The 15,969-nt window shown below is 49.4% G+C and overlaps 1 protein-coding gene across 1 annotated transcript in view; it reads right to left on the reverse strand.

The window, feature by feature from the left end:
* Positions 1 to 15,969, reverse strand: part of LOC128641732 (zona pellucida sperm-binding protein 2-like) — a 61,523-nt gene that overhangs the window by 14,874 nt on the left and 30,680 nt on the right. Inside the window, exons 14-16 of the mRNA XM_053694257.1 lie at positions 14,905 to 15,032; positions 13,754 to 13,943; positions 2,894 to 3,029 (exon numbers count right to left, since the gene is read on the reverse strand). Of these exons, the coding sequence (XP_053550232.1) occupies positions 2,894 to 3,029; positions 13,754 to 13,943; positions 14,905 to 15,032 (454 nt within the window). The remainder of the gene's footprint in view (positions 1 to 2,893; positions 3,030 to 13,753; positions 13,944 to 14,904; positions 15,033 to 15,969) is intronic.

Genomic DNA, 15,969 nt, shown 5'->3' on the forward strand with positions numbered 1-15,969 from the left:
ATTACGAGAGAGTGAGCAAGATAGAAAAGATTTAAAGGGACAGCAAAGTCAATAGTAGGCTTCCCTTTCATATTTACTTCTATTTAAAATGTGCTTTTCAACAAATGATACCAAGAGAACAAAGCAAACCTAAGAAGGTTCAAGAGCAGTGATATGGACTAGCTAGTGATTGGTGGCTGCACAAAATATGCCTAGTCAATGGCTAACTATGTGTTAAGCTAGCTCCCAGTAATGATTGCTGCCCGAGTCTACTTTTGGTATGCTTTTCAACTAATGATACCAAGAGTACAAAGCAAATTGGATAAAATACGTACATTGAAAAGTCGCTCTGAAACAAAAAAAAAAATCCAGTTATGAACTTTAGATATGAAACTCAAAATGTCTCACGATTCAGATAGAGCTGAGACACAACTTGCTAATTTACTTCTATTATCATTGTTTCTTCATTCTCTTGGCATCTTGTTGAAGAGCAGGGACGTAAGCTTAGGAGCGTTTCTGGAGCACTATATGGAAGCAGTTTTGCAAGAACACAAGATGGCAGCACTACTTCCTGTCATGTGTTGGAGATACCTAGGTAGGCATCTGTTGCACTAAAGAATAACATGGGAATTAAGCACATTTGTTAAGACTTAATTGGAAAAATTTTAAAATTGTATTTTCTGTTTAAATCACTTCGGAAATGTGTGGGTTTTATATCCCTTTAATAAAAAAAAAAAAGATAGTATAACTGTTTTTAAATTTATCAACCTCTAGTAAACCCCAAAGCTTATTTTTTCCCAACTTCAGTTGTTGCTTGATTTTAGTTGTAAATAAAACCAGCATTGTACATTGTCTATGCTCACACAGGGTTAGGGTGCTCCTGCTCTCTCATTAGACCAGCATTGTGCATTGTCTATGCTCACACAGGGTTAGGGTGCTCCTGCTCTCTCATTAGACCAGCATTGTACATTGTCTATGCTCACACAGGGTTAGAGTGCTCCTGGTCTCTCAGACCAGCCATGTACATTGTCTATGCTCACAGTTAGCGTGCTCCTGCTCTCTCATTAGACCAGCCATGTACATTGTCTATGCTCACACAGGGTTAGGGTGCTTCTGCTCTCTCATTAGACCAGCCATGTACATTGTCTATGCTCACACAGGGTTAGGGTGCTTCTGCTCTCTCATTAGACCAGCCATGTACATTGTCTATGCTCACACAGGGTTAGGGTGCTTCTGCTCTCTCATTAGACCAGCCATGTACATTGTCTATGCTCACACAGGGTTAGGGTGCTTCTGCTCTCTCATTAGACCAGCCATGTACATTGTCTATGCTCACACAGGGTTAGGGTGCTTCTGCTCTCTCATTAGACCAGCCATGTACATTGTCTATGCTCACACAGGGTTAGGGTGCTTCTGCTCTCTCATTAGACCAGCCATGTACATTGTCTATGCTCACACAGGGTTAGGGTGCTTCTGCTCTCTCATTAGACCAGCCATGTACATTGTCTATGCTCACACAGGGTTAGGGTGCTCCTGGTCTCTCATTAGACCAGCCATGTACATTGTCTATGCTCACACAGGGTTAGAGTGCTCCTGGTCTCTCATTAGACCAGCCATGTACATTGTCTATGCTCACACAGGGTTAGGGTGCTCCTGGTCTCTCATTAGACCAGCCATGTACATTGTCTATGCTCACACAGGGTTAGGGTGCTCCTGGTCTCTCATTAGACCAGCCATGTACATTGTCTATGCTCACACAGGGTTAGAGTGCTTCTGCTCTCTCATTAGACCAGCCATGTACATTGTCTATGCTCACACAGGGTTAGGGTGCTTCTGCTCTCTCATTAGACCAGCCATGCACATTGTCTATGCTCACACAGGGTTAGGGTGCTTCTGCTCTCTCATTAGACCAGCCATGTACATTGTCTATGCTCACACAGGGTTACGGTGCTCCTGGTCTCTCAGACCAGCCATGTACATTGTCTATGCTCACACAGGGTTAGAGTGCTCCTGGTCTCATTAGACCAGCCATGTACATTGTCTATGCTCACACAGGGTTAGAGTGCTTCTGCTCTTTCATTAGACCAGCCATGTACATGGTCTATGCTCACACAGGGTTAGGGTGCTCCTGCTCTCAGACCAGCCATGTACATTGTCTATGCTCACAGTTAGCGTGCTCCTGCTCTCTCATTAGACCAGCCATGTACATTGTCTATGCTCACACAGGGTTAGGGTGCTCCTGCTCTCTCATTAGACCAGCCATGTACATTGTCTATGCTCACACAGGGTTAGGGTGCTCCTGCTCTCTCATTAGACCAGCCATGTACATTGTCTATGCTCACACAGGGTTAGGGTGCTCCTGCTCTCTCATTAGACCAGCCATGTACATTGTCTATGCTCACACAGGGTTAGGGTGCTCCTGCTCTCTCATTAGACCAGCCATGTACATTGCCTATGCTCACACAGGGTTACGGTGCTCCTGGTCTCTCATTAGACCAGTCATGTACATTGCCTATGCTCACACAGGGTTAGGGTGCTTCTGCTCTCATTAGACCAGCCGTGTAAATTGTCTATGCTCACACAGAGCTGGGGTGCTCATGCTCTCTCTCTCTCTCCTGGTCTTGTAGCTCTTTGCAAAGGGTGACATTTTGCAACTGTGGTTAAAAATCAGTCATATTTTGAAGACCCAAAGTAAGAGGATTTGGTTTCCAAAAGAGCAATAAGTTAAGTACATATTGCACCAGGCACACAACATATGACCATGGAAGATACTGATGAAGTGCCGTATGGGCAGGAAACGTGTTTAATGAATGCAGTTTGCTGACACTGTTGGTGATGTTAAAACCTATTTTACTATAACTAAATGATGAACTGTCTGACATTAACTATTGTATGCTTTAATTAGTATACTTACCAAGTCTGTTGTAGCTTCACCACTTGACATAAATGCAAAAGTCTTTACTTCAAACCTCTTACGGTATCTTGGTAGCACTACATTTGATCCAACTGGATGAAACACAGTCTGATAGTTATCCTCAAGCGCTTTACATCTGGGGGTTATTATTATCAGCATCATTATACTTTATAAAGTGCATAAATATTCAGCAACATAGTCCATTGGTACAATTGATTTTAGTAAAACAATGATACACTTGTAAAAGACAAGACAGAATTTGACAAACAAATACAGGAGGAATATAGGGCCTTAATCCAGTGGGAAATTACAATCTAGGAGGGGAGGACTGCAAGGGAGAGAAAGATGTTAAAAAGAATTGTATGAGGGTAATCATTTTTATCATTTCCAGCCTACTGTGTTCTTCATAAGTGTGATGCAACCATATCCCTCTAAACACATTGGGCAAAGAGACCACATCTGGTCCCCCCCATCAACCTTATGGAGACTATCCCACAGAAAGAAGATATAGTAACTTTAGTAAAGGGGAGTTTCAGTTATGTGTAGAGGATGGAAGCCAGATTATACAGGGGGATCAAGAAAGGAGTTGGAAGATAGAAGTGGGTTAGGCAGTCAACTAGTTTTTCCAGGAGTTTTGATGTTAGTAGAAGCAGTGGTATGGGGAGGTAGTTTGCAGGAGAATTAGGGTCAAGGGGGGATTTTTGTGTATGGAGTCCCCTTTGCATGTTTGAAAAACAATGGGAATGAACCAGTAGAAAGATAGATTGAAGATGTGAGTAATGGCTGGAGTGAGGGTGGAAGACAGATAAGGTATTAGATGTGAAGTTATAGGGTCTTGATGGGAGGTAGTGAGGAAGAACGTAAGAAAAACCAAACAAACAAAAAAACGTAATTCTTAGTTGCTGGGGGAGAGTTGCAAAAGGGGTGGAGATGGAAGATTGCAGGCTTGTGAGGAGAGGGTGAGGAGAGGGTGAGGAATAGATATAATTTTTTTAAATTATTGTGCCAGGTCTTCAGGAGGAGAGGATGAGGAGAGGGAGAGGATGAGGAGAGGGAGAGGATGAGGAGAGGGAGAGGATGAGGATGAGGAGAGGGAGAGGATGAGGAGAGGGAGAGGATGAGGAGAGGGAGAGGATGAGGAGAGGGAGAGGATGAGGAGAGGGAGAGGATGAGGAGAGGGAGAGGATGAGGAGAGGGAGAGGATGAGGAGAGGGAGAGGATGAGGAGAGGGAGAGGATGAGGAGAGGGAGAGGGAGAGGATGAGGGAGAGGGAGAGGATGAGGAGAGGGAGAGGGAGAGGATGAGGAGAGGGAGAGGGAGAGGATGAGGAGAGGGAGAGGGAGAGGATGAGGAGAGGGAGAGGGAGAGGATGAGGGAGAGGGAGAGGATGAGGAGAGGGAGAGGATGAGGAGAGGGAGAGGATGAGGAGAGGGAGAGGATGAGGAGAGGGAGAGGATGAGGAGAGGGAGAGGATGAGGAGAGGGAGAGGATGAGGAGAGGGAGAGGATGAGGAGAGGGAGAGGATGAGGAGAGGGAGAGGATGAGGAGAGGGAGAGGATGAGGAGAGGGAGAGGATGAGGAGAGGGAGAGGATGAGGAGAGGGAGAGGATGAGGAGAGGGAGAGGATGAGGAGAGGGAGAGAGGATGAGGAGAGGGAGAGGATGAGGAGAGGGAGAGGATGAGGAGAGGGAGAGGATGAGGAGAGGGAGAGGATGAGGAGAGGGAGAGGATGAGGAAGAGGAGAGGGAGAGGATGAGGAGAGGGAGAGGATGAGGAGAGGGAGAGGATGAGGAGAGGGAGAGGATGAGGGAGAGGATGAGGAGAGGGAGAGGATGAGGAGAGGGAGAGGATGAGGATGAGGATGAGGAGAGGGAGAGGATGAGGATGAGGATGAGGGAGAGGGAGAGGATGAGGATGAGGAGAGGGATGAGGATGAGGAGAGGGAGAGGATGAGGATGAGGAGAGGGAGAGGATGAGGAGAGGGAGAGGATGAGGAGAGGGAGAGGATGAGGAGAGGGAGAGGATGAGGATGAGGAGAGGGAGAGGATGAGGATGAGGATGAGGAGAGGGAATGAGGATGAGGATGAGGAGAGGGAATGAGGATGAGGATGAGGAGAGGGAGAGGATGAGGATGAGGAGGAGAGGATGAGGATGAGGATGAGGAGAGGGAGAGGATGAGGATGAGGAGAGGGAGAGGATGAGGATGAGGAGAGGGAGAGGATGAGGATGAGGAGAGGGAGAGGATGAGGATGAGGATGAGGAGAGGGAGAGGATGAGGATGAGGAGAGGGAGAGGATGAGGATGAGGAGAGGGAGAGGATGAGGAGAGGGAGAGGATGAGGAGAGGGAGAGGATGAGGAGAGGGAGAGGATGAGGAGAGGGAGAGGATGAGGAGAGGGAGAGGATGAGGAGAGGGAGAGGAGAGGGAGAGGATGAGGAGAGGGAGAGGATGAGGAGAGGGAGAGGATGAGGAGAGGGAGAGGATGAGGAGAGGGAGAGGATGAGGAGAGGGAGAGGATGAGGAGAGGGAGAGGATGAGGAGAGGGAGAGGAGAGGAGAGGATGAGGAGAGGGAGAGGATGAGGAGAGGGAGAGGATGAGGAGAGGGAGAGGATGAGGATGAGGATGAGGAGAGGGAGAGGATGAGGATGAGGAGAGGGAGAGGATGAGGATGAGGAGAGGGAGAGGATGAGGATGAGGATGAGGAGAGGGAGAGGATGAGGATGAGGAGAGGGAGAGGATGAGGATGAGGAGAGGGAGAGGATGAGGAGAGGATGAGGATGAGGATAGGAGAGGATGAGGAGAGGGAGAGGATGAGGAGAGGGAGAGGAAGAGGAGAGGGAGAGGATGAGGAGAGGGAGAGGATGAGGAGAGGGAGAGGATGAGGATGAGGATGAGGAGAGGGAGAGGATGAGGATGAGGATGAGGAGAGGGAGAGGATGAGGATGAGGAGAGGGAGAGGATGAGGATGAGGAGAGGGAGAGGATGAGGAGAGGGAGAGGATGAGGATGAGGAGAGGGAGAGGATGAGGAGAGGGAGAGGATGAGGAGAGGGAGAGGATGAGGATGAGGAGAGGGAGAGGATGAGGAGAGGGAGAGGATGAGGATGAGGAGAGGAGAGGATGAGGAGAGGGAGAGGATGAGGAGAGGGAGAGGATGAGGATGAGGAGAGGGAGAGGATGAGGATGAGGATGAGGAGAGGGAATGAGGATGAGGATGAGGAGAGGGAATGAGGATGAGGATGAGGATGAGGAGAGGGAGAGGATGAGGATGAGGAGAGGGAGAGGATGAGGATGAGGAGAGGGAGAGGATGAGGATGAGGAGAGGGAGAGGATGAGGATGAGGAGAGGGAGAGGATGAGGATGAGGAGAGGGAGAGGATGAGGATGAGGAGAGGGAGAGGATGAGGATGAGGATGAGGATGAGGAGAGGGAGAGGATGAGGAGAGGGAGAGGATGAGGATGAGGAGAGGGAGAGGATGAGGATGAGGAGAGGGAGAGGATGAGGATGAGGAGAGGGAGAGGATGAGGATGAGGAGAGGGAGAGGATGAGGATGAGGAGAGGGAGAGGATGAGGATGAGGAGAGGGAGAGGATGAGGATGAGGAGAGGGAGAGGATGAGGATGAGGAGAGGGAGAGGATGAGGAGAGGATGAGGATGAGGATAGGGAGAGGATGAGGAGAGGGAGAGGATGAGGAGAGGGAGAGGATGAGGAGAGGGAGAGGATGAGGAGAGGGAGAGGATGAGGATGAGGATGAGGAGAGGGAGAGGATGAGGATGAGGATGAGGAGAGGGAGAGGATGAGGAGAGGGAGAGGATGAGGAGAGGGAGAGGATGAGGATGAGGATGAGGATGAGGATGAGGATGAGGAGAGGGAATGAGGATGAGGATGAGGATGAGGAGAGGGAATGAGGATGAGGATGAGGATGAGGAGAGGGAGAGGATGAGGATGAGGAGAGGGAGAGGATGAGGATGAGGAGAGGGAGAGGATGAGGATGAGGAGAGGGAGAGGATGAGGATGAGGAGAGGGAGAGGATGAGGATGAGGAGAGGGAGAGGATGAGGATGAGGAGAGGGAGAGGATGAGGATGAGGAGAGGGAGAGGATGAGGAGAGGGAGAGGATGAGGAGAGGGAGAGGATGAGGAGAGGGAGAGGATGAGGAGAGGGAGAGGATGAGGAGAGGGAGAGGATGAGGAGAGGAGGAGGAGAGGAGAGGATGAGGAGAGGGAGAGGATGAGGAGAGGGAGAGGATGAGGAGAGGGAGAGGATGAGGATGAGGATGAGGAGAGGGAGAGGATGAGGATGAGGAGAGGGAGAGGATGAGGATGAGGAGAGGGATGAGGATGAGGATGAGGAGAGGGAGAGGATGAGGATGAGGAGAGGGAGAGGATGAGGATGAGGAGAGGGAGAGGATGAGGAGAGGATGAGGATGAGGATAGGGAGAGGATGAGGAGAGGGAGAGGATGAGGAGAGGGAGAGGATGAGGAGAGGGAGAGGATGAGGAGAGGGAGAGGATGAGGATGAGGATGAGGAGAGGGAGAGGATGAGGATGAGGATGAGGAGAGGGAGAGGATGAGGATGAGGAGAGGGAGAGGATGAGGATGAGGAGAGGGAGAGGATGAGGAGAGGGAGAGGATGAGGATGAGGAGAGGGAGAGGATGAGGAGAGGGAGAGGATGAGGAGAGGGAGAGGATGAGGAGAGGGAGAGGATGAGGATGAGGAGAGGGAGAGGATGAGGATGAGGATGAGGAGAGGGAGAGGATGAGGATGAGGAGAGGGAGAGGATGAGGATGAGGAGAGGGAGAGGATGAGGATGAGGAGAGGGAGAGGATGAGGATGAGGAGAGGGAGAGGATGAGGATGAGGAGAGGGAGAGGATGAGGATGAGGAGAGGGAGAGGATGAGGATGAGGAGAGGGAGAGGATGAGGATGAGGTTGAGGATGAGGAGAGGGAGAGGATGAGGATGAGGAGAGGGAGAGGATGAGGATGAGGAGAGGGAGAGGATGAGGATGAGGAGAGGGAGAGGATGAGGATGAGGATGAGGAGAGGGAGAGGATGAGGATGAGGATGAGGAGAGGGAGAGGATGAGGAGAGGGAGAGGATGAGGAGAGGGAGAGGATGAGGAGAGGGAGAGGATGAGGAGAGGGAGAGGATGAGGAGAGGGAGAGGATGAGGAGAGGGAGAGGATGAGGAGAGGGAGAGGATGAGGAGAGGGAGAGGATGAGGATGAGGATGAGGAGAGGGAATGAGGATGAGGAGAGGGAATGAGGATGAGGAGAGGGAATGAGGATGAGGAGAGGGAGAGGATGAGGAGAGGGAGAGGATGAGGATGAGGATGAGGAGAGGGAGAGGATGAGGATGAGGAGAGGGAGAGGATGAGGATGAGGAGAGGGAGAGGATGAGGATGAGGAGAGGGAGAGGATGAGGATGAGGAGAGGGAGAGGATGAGGATGAGGAGAGGGAGAGGATGAGGAGAGGATGAGGATGAGGATAGGGAGAGGATGAGGAGAGGGAGAGGATGAGGAGAGGGAGAGGATGAGGAGAGGGAGAGGATGAGGAGAGGGAGAGGATGAGGATGAGGATGAGGAGAGGGAGAGGATGAGGATGAGGATGAGGAGAGGGAGAGGATGAGGATGAGGAGAGGGAGAGGATGAGGATGAGGAGAGGGAGAGGATGAGGAGAGGGAGAGGATGAGGATGAGGAGAGGGAGAGGATGAGGAGAGGGAGAGGATGAGGAGAGGGAGAGGATGAGGAGAGGGAGAGGATGAGGATGAGGAGAGGGAGAGGATGAGGATGAGGATGAGGAGAGGGAGAGGATGAGGATGAGGAGAGGGAGAGGATGAGGATGAGGAGAGGGAGAGGATGAGGATGAGGAGAGGGAGAGGATGAGGATGAGGAGAGGGAGAGGATGAGGATGAGGATGAGGATGAGGAGAGGGAGAGGATGAGGATGAGGAGAGGGAGAGGATGAGGATGAGGAGAGGGAGAGGATGAGGATGAGGAGAGGGAGAGGATGAGGATGAGGATGAGGAGAGGGAGAGGATGAGGATGAGGATGAGGAGAGGGAGAGGATGAGGAGAGGGAGAGGATGAGGATGAGGAGAGGGAGAGGATGAGGAGAGGGAGAGGATGAGGAGAGGGAGAGGAGAGGGAGAGGATGAGGATGAGGAGAGGGAGAGGATGAGGATGAGGATGAGGATGAGGATGAGGAGAGGGAATGAGGATGAGGATGAGGAGAGGGAGAGGATGAGGATGAGGAGAGGGAGAGGATGAGGATGAGGATGAGGATGAGGAGAGGGAGAGGATGAGGATGAGGAGAGGGAGAGGATGAGGATGAGGAGAGGGAGAGGATGAGGATGAGGAGAGGGAGAGGATGAGGATGAGGATGAGGAGAGGGAGAGGATGAGGAGAGGGAGAGGATGAGGAGAGGGAGAGGATGAGGAGAGGGAGAGGATGAGGAGAGGGAGAGGATGAGGATGAGGATGAGGAGAGGGAGAGGATGAGGAGAGGGAGAGGATGAGGAGAGGGAGAGGATGAGGAGAGGGAGAGGATGAGGAGAGGGAGAGGATGAGGAGAGGGAGAGGATGAGGAGAGGGAGAGGATGAGGAGAGGGAGAGGATGAGGAGAGGGAGAGGATGAGGAGAGGGAGAGGATGAGGAGAGGGAGAGGATGAGGAGAGGAGAGGATGAGGAGAGAGGATGAGGAGAGGGAGAGGATGAGGAGAGGGAGAGGATGAGGAGAGGGAGAGGATGAGGAGAGGGAGAGGATGAGGATGAGGAGAGGGAGAGGATGAGGATGAGGAGAGGGAGAGGATGAGGATGAGGAGAGGGAGAGGATGAGGATGAGGAGAGGGAGAGGATGAGGAGAGGGAGAGGATGAGGATGAGGAGAGGGAGAGGATGAGGATGAGGAGAGGGAGAGGATGAGGAGAGGGAGAGGATGAGGAGAGGGAGAGGATGAGGAGAGGGAGAGGATGAGGAGAGGGAGAGGATGAGGAGAGGGAGAGGATGAGGAGAGGGAGAGGATGAGGAGAGGGAGAGGATGAGGAGAGGGAGAGGATGAGGAGAGGGAGAGGATGAGGAGAGGGAGAGGATGAGGAGAGGGAGAGGATGAGGAGAGGGAGAGGATGAGGAGAGGGAGAGGATGAGGAGAGGGAGAGGATGAGGAGAGGGAGAGGATGAGGAGAGGGAGAGGATGAGGATGAGGAGAGGGAGAGGATGAGGATGAGGATGAGGAGAGGGAATGAGGATGAGGATGAGGAGAGGGAATGAGGATGAGGATGAGGAGAGGGAGAGGATGAGGATGAGGATGAGGAGAGGGAATGAGGATGAGGATGAGGAGAGGGAGAGGATGAGGATGAGGATGAGGAGAGGGAGAGGATGAGGATGAGGATGAGGATGAGGAGAGGGAGAGGATGAGGAGAGGGAGAGGATGAGGAGAGGGAGAGGATGAGGAGAGGGAGAGGATGAGGAGAGGGAGAGGATGAGGAGAGGGAGAGGATGAGGAGAGGGAGAGGATGAGGAGAGGGAGAGGATGAGGAGAGGGAGAGGGAATGAGGATGAGGAGAGGGAGAGGGAATGAGGATGAGGATGAGGAGAGGGAATGAGGATGAGGATGAGGATGAGGAGAGGGAGAGGATGAGGATGAGGAGAGGATGAGGATGAGGAGAGGGAGAGGATGAGGAGAGGGAGAGGATGAGGAGAGGGAGAGGATGAGGAGAGGGAGAGGATGAGGAGAGGGAGAGGATGAGGAGAGGGAGAGGATGAGGACGAGGAGAGGGAGAGGACGAGGAGAGGGAGAGGACGAGGAGAGGGAGAGGACGAGGAGAGGGAGAGGATGAGGAGAGGAGAGGATGAGGAGAGGAGAGGACGAGGAGAGGAGAGGATGAGGAGAGGGAGAGGATGAGGAGAGGGAGAGGATGAGGAGAGGGAGAGGATGAGGAGAGGGAGAGGATGAGGAGAGGGAGAGGATGAGGAGAGGGAGAGGATGAGGAGAGGGAGAGGATGAGGAGAGGGAGAGGGAATGAGGATGAGGAGAGGGAGAGGGAATGAGGATGAGGATGAGGAGAGGGAATGAGGATGAGGATGAGGATGAGGATGAGGATGAGGAGAGGATGAGGATGAGGAGAGGGAGAGGATGAGGAGAGGGAGAGGATGAGGAGAGGGAGAGGATGAGGAGAGGGAGAGGATGAGGAGAGGGAGAGGATGAGGACGAGGAGAGGGAGAGGACGAGGAGAGGGAGAGGACGAGGAGAGGGAGAGGACGAGGAGAGGGAGAGGATGAGGAGAGGGAGAGGACGAGGAGAGGGAGAGGATGAGGATGAGGAGAGGGAGAGGATGAGGATGAGGAGAGGGAGAGGATGAGGATGAGGAGAGGGAGAGGATGAGGATGAGGAGAGGGAGAGGATGAGGATGAGGAGAGGGAGAGGATGAGGATGAGGAGAGGGAGAGGATGAGGATGAGGATGAGGAGAGGGAGAGGATGAGGACGAGGAGAGGGAGAGGATGAGGATGAGGACGAGGAGAGGGAGAGGATGAGGACGAGGAGAGGGAGAGGACGAGGAGAGGGAGAGGACGAGGAGAGGGAGAGGACGAGGAGAGGGAGAGGATGAGGAGAGGGAGAGGATGAGGAGAGGGAGAGGATGAGGATGAGGAGAGGGAGAGGATGAGGATGATGAGAGGGAGAGGATGAGGATGAGGAGAGGGAGAGGATGAGGATGAGGAGGAGGAGAGGGAGAGGATGAGGATGAGGATGAGGAGAGGAGAGGGAGAGGATGAGGATGAGGAGGAGGAGAGGGAGAGGATGAGGAGAGGATGAGGAGAGGATGAGGAGAGGATGAGGAGAGGATGAGGAGAGGATGAGGAGAGGATGAGGAGAGGATGAGGATGAGGATGAGGATGAGGATGAGGATGAGGAGAGGATGAGGAGAGGGAATGAGGAGAGGATGAGGAGAGGATGAGGAGAGGATGAGGAGAGGATGAGGAGAGGATGAGGATGAGGATGAGGAGAGGATGAGGATGAGGATGAGGAGAGGGAATGAGGATGAGGAGAGGGAGAGGATGAGGATGAGGATGAGGAGAGGGAGAGGATGAGGATGAGGAGAGGGAGAGGATGAGGATGAGATGAGGATGAGGATGAGGAGAGGAGGATGAGGATGAGGATGAGGATGAGGATGAGGAGAGGAGGAGGAGAGGAGGAGGAGAGGAGGAGGAGAGGAGGAGAGGAGGAGGAGAGGAGGAGGAGAGGAGGAGGAGGAGAGGAGGAGGAGGAGAGGAGGAGGAGGAGAGGAGGAGGAGAGGAGGAGGAGGAGAGGAGGAGGAGGAGAGGAGGAGGAGAGGATGAGGAGAGGATGAGGAGAGGATGAGGAGAGGATGAGGAGAGGATGAGGAGAGGATGAGGAGAGGATGAGGAGAGGATGAGGAGAGGATGAGGAGAGGATGAGGAGAGGATGAGGAGAGGATGAGGAGAGGATGAGGAGAGGATGAGGAGAGGATGAGGAGAGGATGAGGAGAGGATGAGGAGAGGATGAGGAGAGGATGAGGAGAGGATGAGGAGAGGATGAGGAGAGGATGAGGAGAGGATGAGGAGAGGATGAGGAGAGGATGAGGAGAGGATGAGGAGAGGAGAGGATGGGATAAGGATAAGGGATAGATATAATTTTTTTAAATTATTGTGCCAGGTCTTCAGCCCCGATGACAAAGAGGGTGGTGCAGGTGGGTAGAGGAGAGAGTTGAAAGTAGAAAAGGGTTTTTTAGGGTTAGAATAGATATGAGAAGAGAAGTAGGTTTGCTTGGCTAAGTGAAGGGTAGATGTGTATGAATTGAGAATGAACTTCTAGTGGATGAAATCAGCTCAGCAGTGCAGGAGCAGTTTTGCAAGTAGCAAGTTTGCTGAGTGCGCCAGGGCTGTAACTGACGGGCATAAGTTTTTGTGCAGTTTAAGAGGAGCAAGAGTGACTAGTGCAGGGGAGAAGAGTATTGCTATAGTGGGCTGTAGCAATATCAGGGCAGGTTATAGTGGAAGTTGTGAGGGAGGATATGTTGAATAAGTTTGGAAACTGAGGATCCACAGCTTTCTACAGGTGAGGGGGCGAGATGGAGAAGTTGGTTTAACCGATACGTTAAGATTATAGGTGAGCAGGTGATGGTCTGAAATCGGAAAGGGATGACAGCTTAAGTCAGATATAGAGCAGAGGTAGGAAGATACCAGGTCAATAGGGTGTCCATCGTGTTGAGTAGAGAATAAGGCGGATGTGGGTGAAAGTTTAGAGGCAGCAGGAGCAGATAGGTTATCAATGTGGATGTTTACGTCCTCCCGTATTAGAGTGGGTATATCTGGAGAGAGAAAGTGAGGAAACCAGGCGGCAAATTTGTCAAGTAATTTGAAGTAGTTTGTCCAGTAGGGTGGTAAGAGACTCCTGGAAAGAGAACAGGGTGAATGCAGGGAACTTCAAAAGAAGGAGATAGATTGGAGCAGAGGAAGGTACTGATAGGTGCAGGAGAGCAAGATCTCAACACTGCCACCATGTCTCTCACCTGGCCTAGCGGTATGGAATAAGTAGAGACCACCATGTGCGAGAGCAGCAATGGAAGCAGTGTCAGAAGAAGCCAGGTTTCAGTAATTGCCAAGAGGTTGAAGGCATTAAAAAGACAAACAGGTCGGGTTGAGATAGAAGCATGAAAAGAAGGGTTAATAAAATATAGTATCACACTTATATGTAATTCTTTTTAGAGCTACAAGGATCCTGGTAAAAACAGATACATTGTTAGGTAGTTTTAGAAGTTCCTTACAGACCATTTAATAAATTCAGGGATTGAAAGGACACAAAGTTAATATAAAAATTATAAGGTTGTACAACATTGTTTCTTACCCATCTACAACAACATTCCATTGTGGCATAGCTTTTGGATCTTGTGACGTCGTTGCCCAACAGTCATCCAGTACCAGTTCAATATTTGGGTCATTGCGATTCAGAAGTTGGACTTCCAAGTATATAGGTTCCCGCAAGGTCTTCACAATGGGATACTGGAAAGCCCCGTAGGCTGTTGTGTAGGAATCATCTTTAAGCAATAAAGTAAAAAATCAGTCATGAAGCAGCATATGACACCCAGTAATGGAAGACAATCTTAAAAGGGATAGTAAACACCAAAAATGTTCTTGTTTAAAAAGAGATAATCACTTATTCCCCAGTTGTGCATAACTAACAGTAATAGAAATATATTTACCTCTAATTACCTTGTTTCTAAGCTTCTGCTGACTGCATCCTTATCTCAGATCTTTAGACAGAGTTGCATTTCAGGCAATTACTGCTAACTCTTAAATAACTTCATATGTAACATGAACTAACGCCCTCTAGCTGTGAAAAACTGTCAAATGCATTCAGATAAGAGGTGGCCTTCAAGGGATTAGAAATTAGCATATGAGCCTACCTAGGATCAGCTTTCAACTAACAAGAGGAAGCAAATTTGATAAAAGTAAATCAAAAAGTGGTTTAAAATACATGCTCTATCTAAATCATGGTTAATGTGGACTTTACTATCCCTTTAAATTAAGGTAGCATTAGAGTAGATTCCTTGGCTGTCACAAAAGGCTACAATGCCTCACAAAAGTAAGACAGAACCAGCTTGAGAATAAAAAACATCCAAGAATAAAAGGATGTTCCCCCAACTATCCGTCCAATCCAGTCTAAACCAAATCATAATAAGCAGTTTCAAAGACTATGACTTTCAGCCGATTGAAGTTTCACATTAGAGCATGCCAAACACTCATATGGGGTCCATTAGCTGGATAAGTTCTTATAAGAAACACTATTGGCCAGAATATCTTCTCTTTATGTGCCACACAAGTCCTGCAGAAAAAAAAGCAGCTACCATATTTTGGCATGATGGTCATTAGTGCAAGAACAGTGGATACTTTGACTGTTTATCGCTAGTGAGCTATTATTTTACGTTTAGATTCTCAAGTTTATTTTGAGGTTAAGATTTCATATCTTAAAATTACTATGTTTTCTGTTGAGCATACCTGGGTAGATGTTGAAGACCATAGAAAGGGGACCATCACTTTTGGAGGGTTCAAATGGAGGGTAAGTTGCTACATTTACAATCACTTGTTCATCAGATATATGGGTGTACAAACATTGTATGGTCAGCCTGCAACACATGAACCTAAGTCACAAATCTGTACATGTTTATGCTAAAGCTCTTCATTGTAAGAATAAAATGTTAAACGAATGATACAAGTTTAAACCGTAGTATATGTAGTTCTCAGGGGCTCTAATACTGTGCACATTATCATAAAATGAGTCAGAGCCCACACAAAAAAAAAAAAAAATCAAAGAAAAATATGGCCATTGCTTTTTAGAGGGTGGTGCATTTTCTTCTCTGTGTATGCAGTATGCAAAGTGAATGCATAAATTATAAACATTTTAAATAGATAGAGAAATGAGACATTTGTTAACTAGCTTAAATGAACAAAAATGGTACATACTGTAATTGTCAAAGCTGACATATATATAACTTAATTTAACATTTTGAATAGAATCATTTTAGCTAAAATACTTTAAGTAAAAGTTAGTACTGTTGCAACAGCATATGTAGATATGTGCCATGTATGTCCCACACACCTACTTTCAAGCTCTACACCAGCACAGAGAACAAGCAATAGCATTTATGGCAGTTATTTTATTTGTGCTGAAACTGAGCAAGTGTGGTGTGAACATGGTTCACAGCATATGTGCATATGCTGCTGAAACCTTGATAAAAATAGATTTGGGGGTAAATATCTCAACTTGAAATTAGACAGTCACTTCTGTTTTAATAACTATACCCTTATTTAAAAAAATAAAATAAAAAATACAGCCTTAAATATATGCAACTCAAATGCAGAACAGGTATCAATGAAGCAGACTGAGGAGGCTTACCAAGCCCAAATCCAATGCATAAACAGACAATATCCTCCAGCTTCTGGTATTTAAAAATACAGCAATGTTTCAGGCTAGTTCATGCCCTTTATCATGCTGCTTAAAGCATGATAAAGGGCATAAACTATCCCGAAACGTTGCTGTATTTTGGACCCATGTTTGTATAA

Source organism: Bombina bombina, chromosome 11, assembly GCF_027579735.1.
Source record: "Bombina bombina isolate aBomBom1 chromosome 11, aBomBom1.pri, whole genome shotgun sequence".
NCBI lineage: Eukaryota > Metazoa > Chordata > Amphibia > Anura > Bombinatoridae > Bombina > Bombina bombina.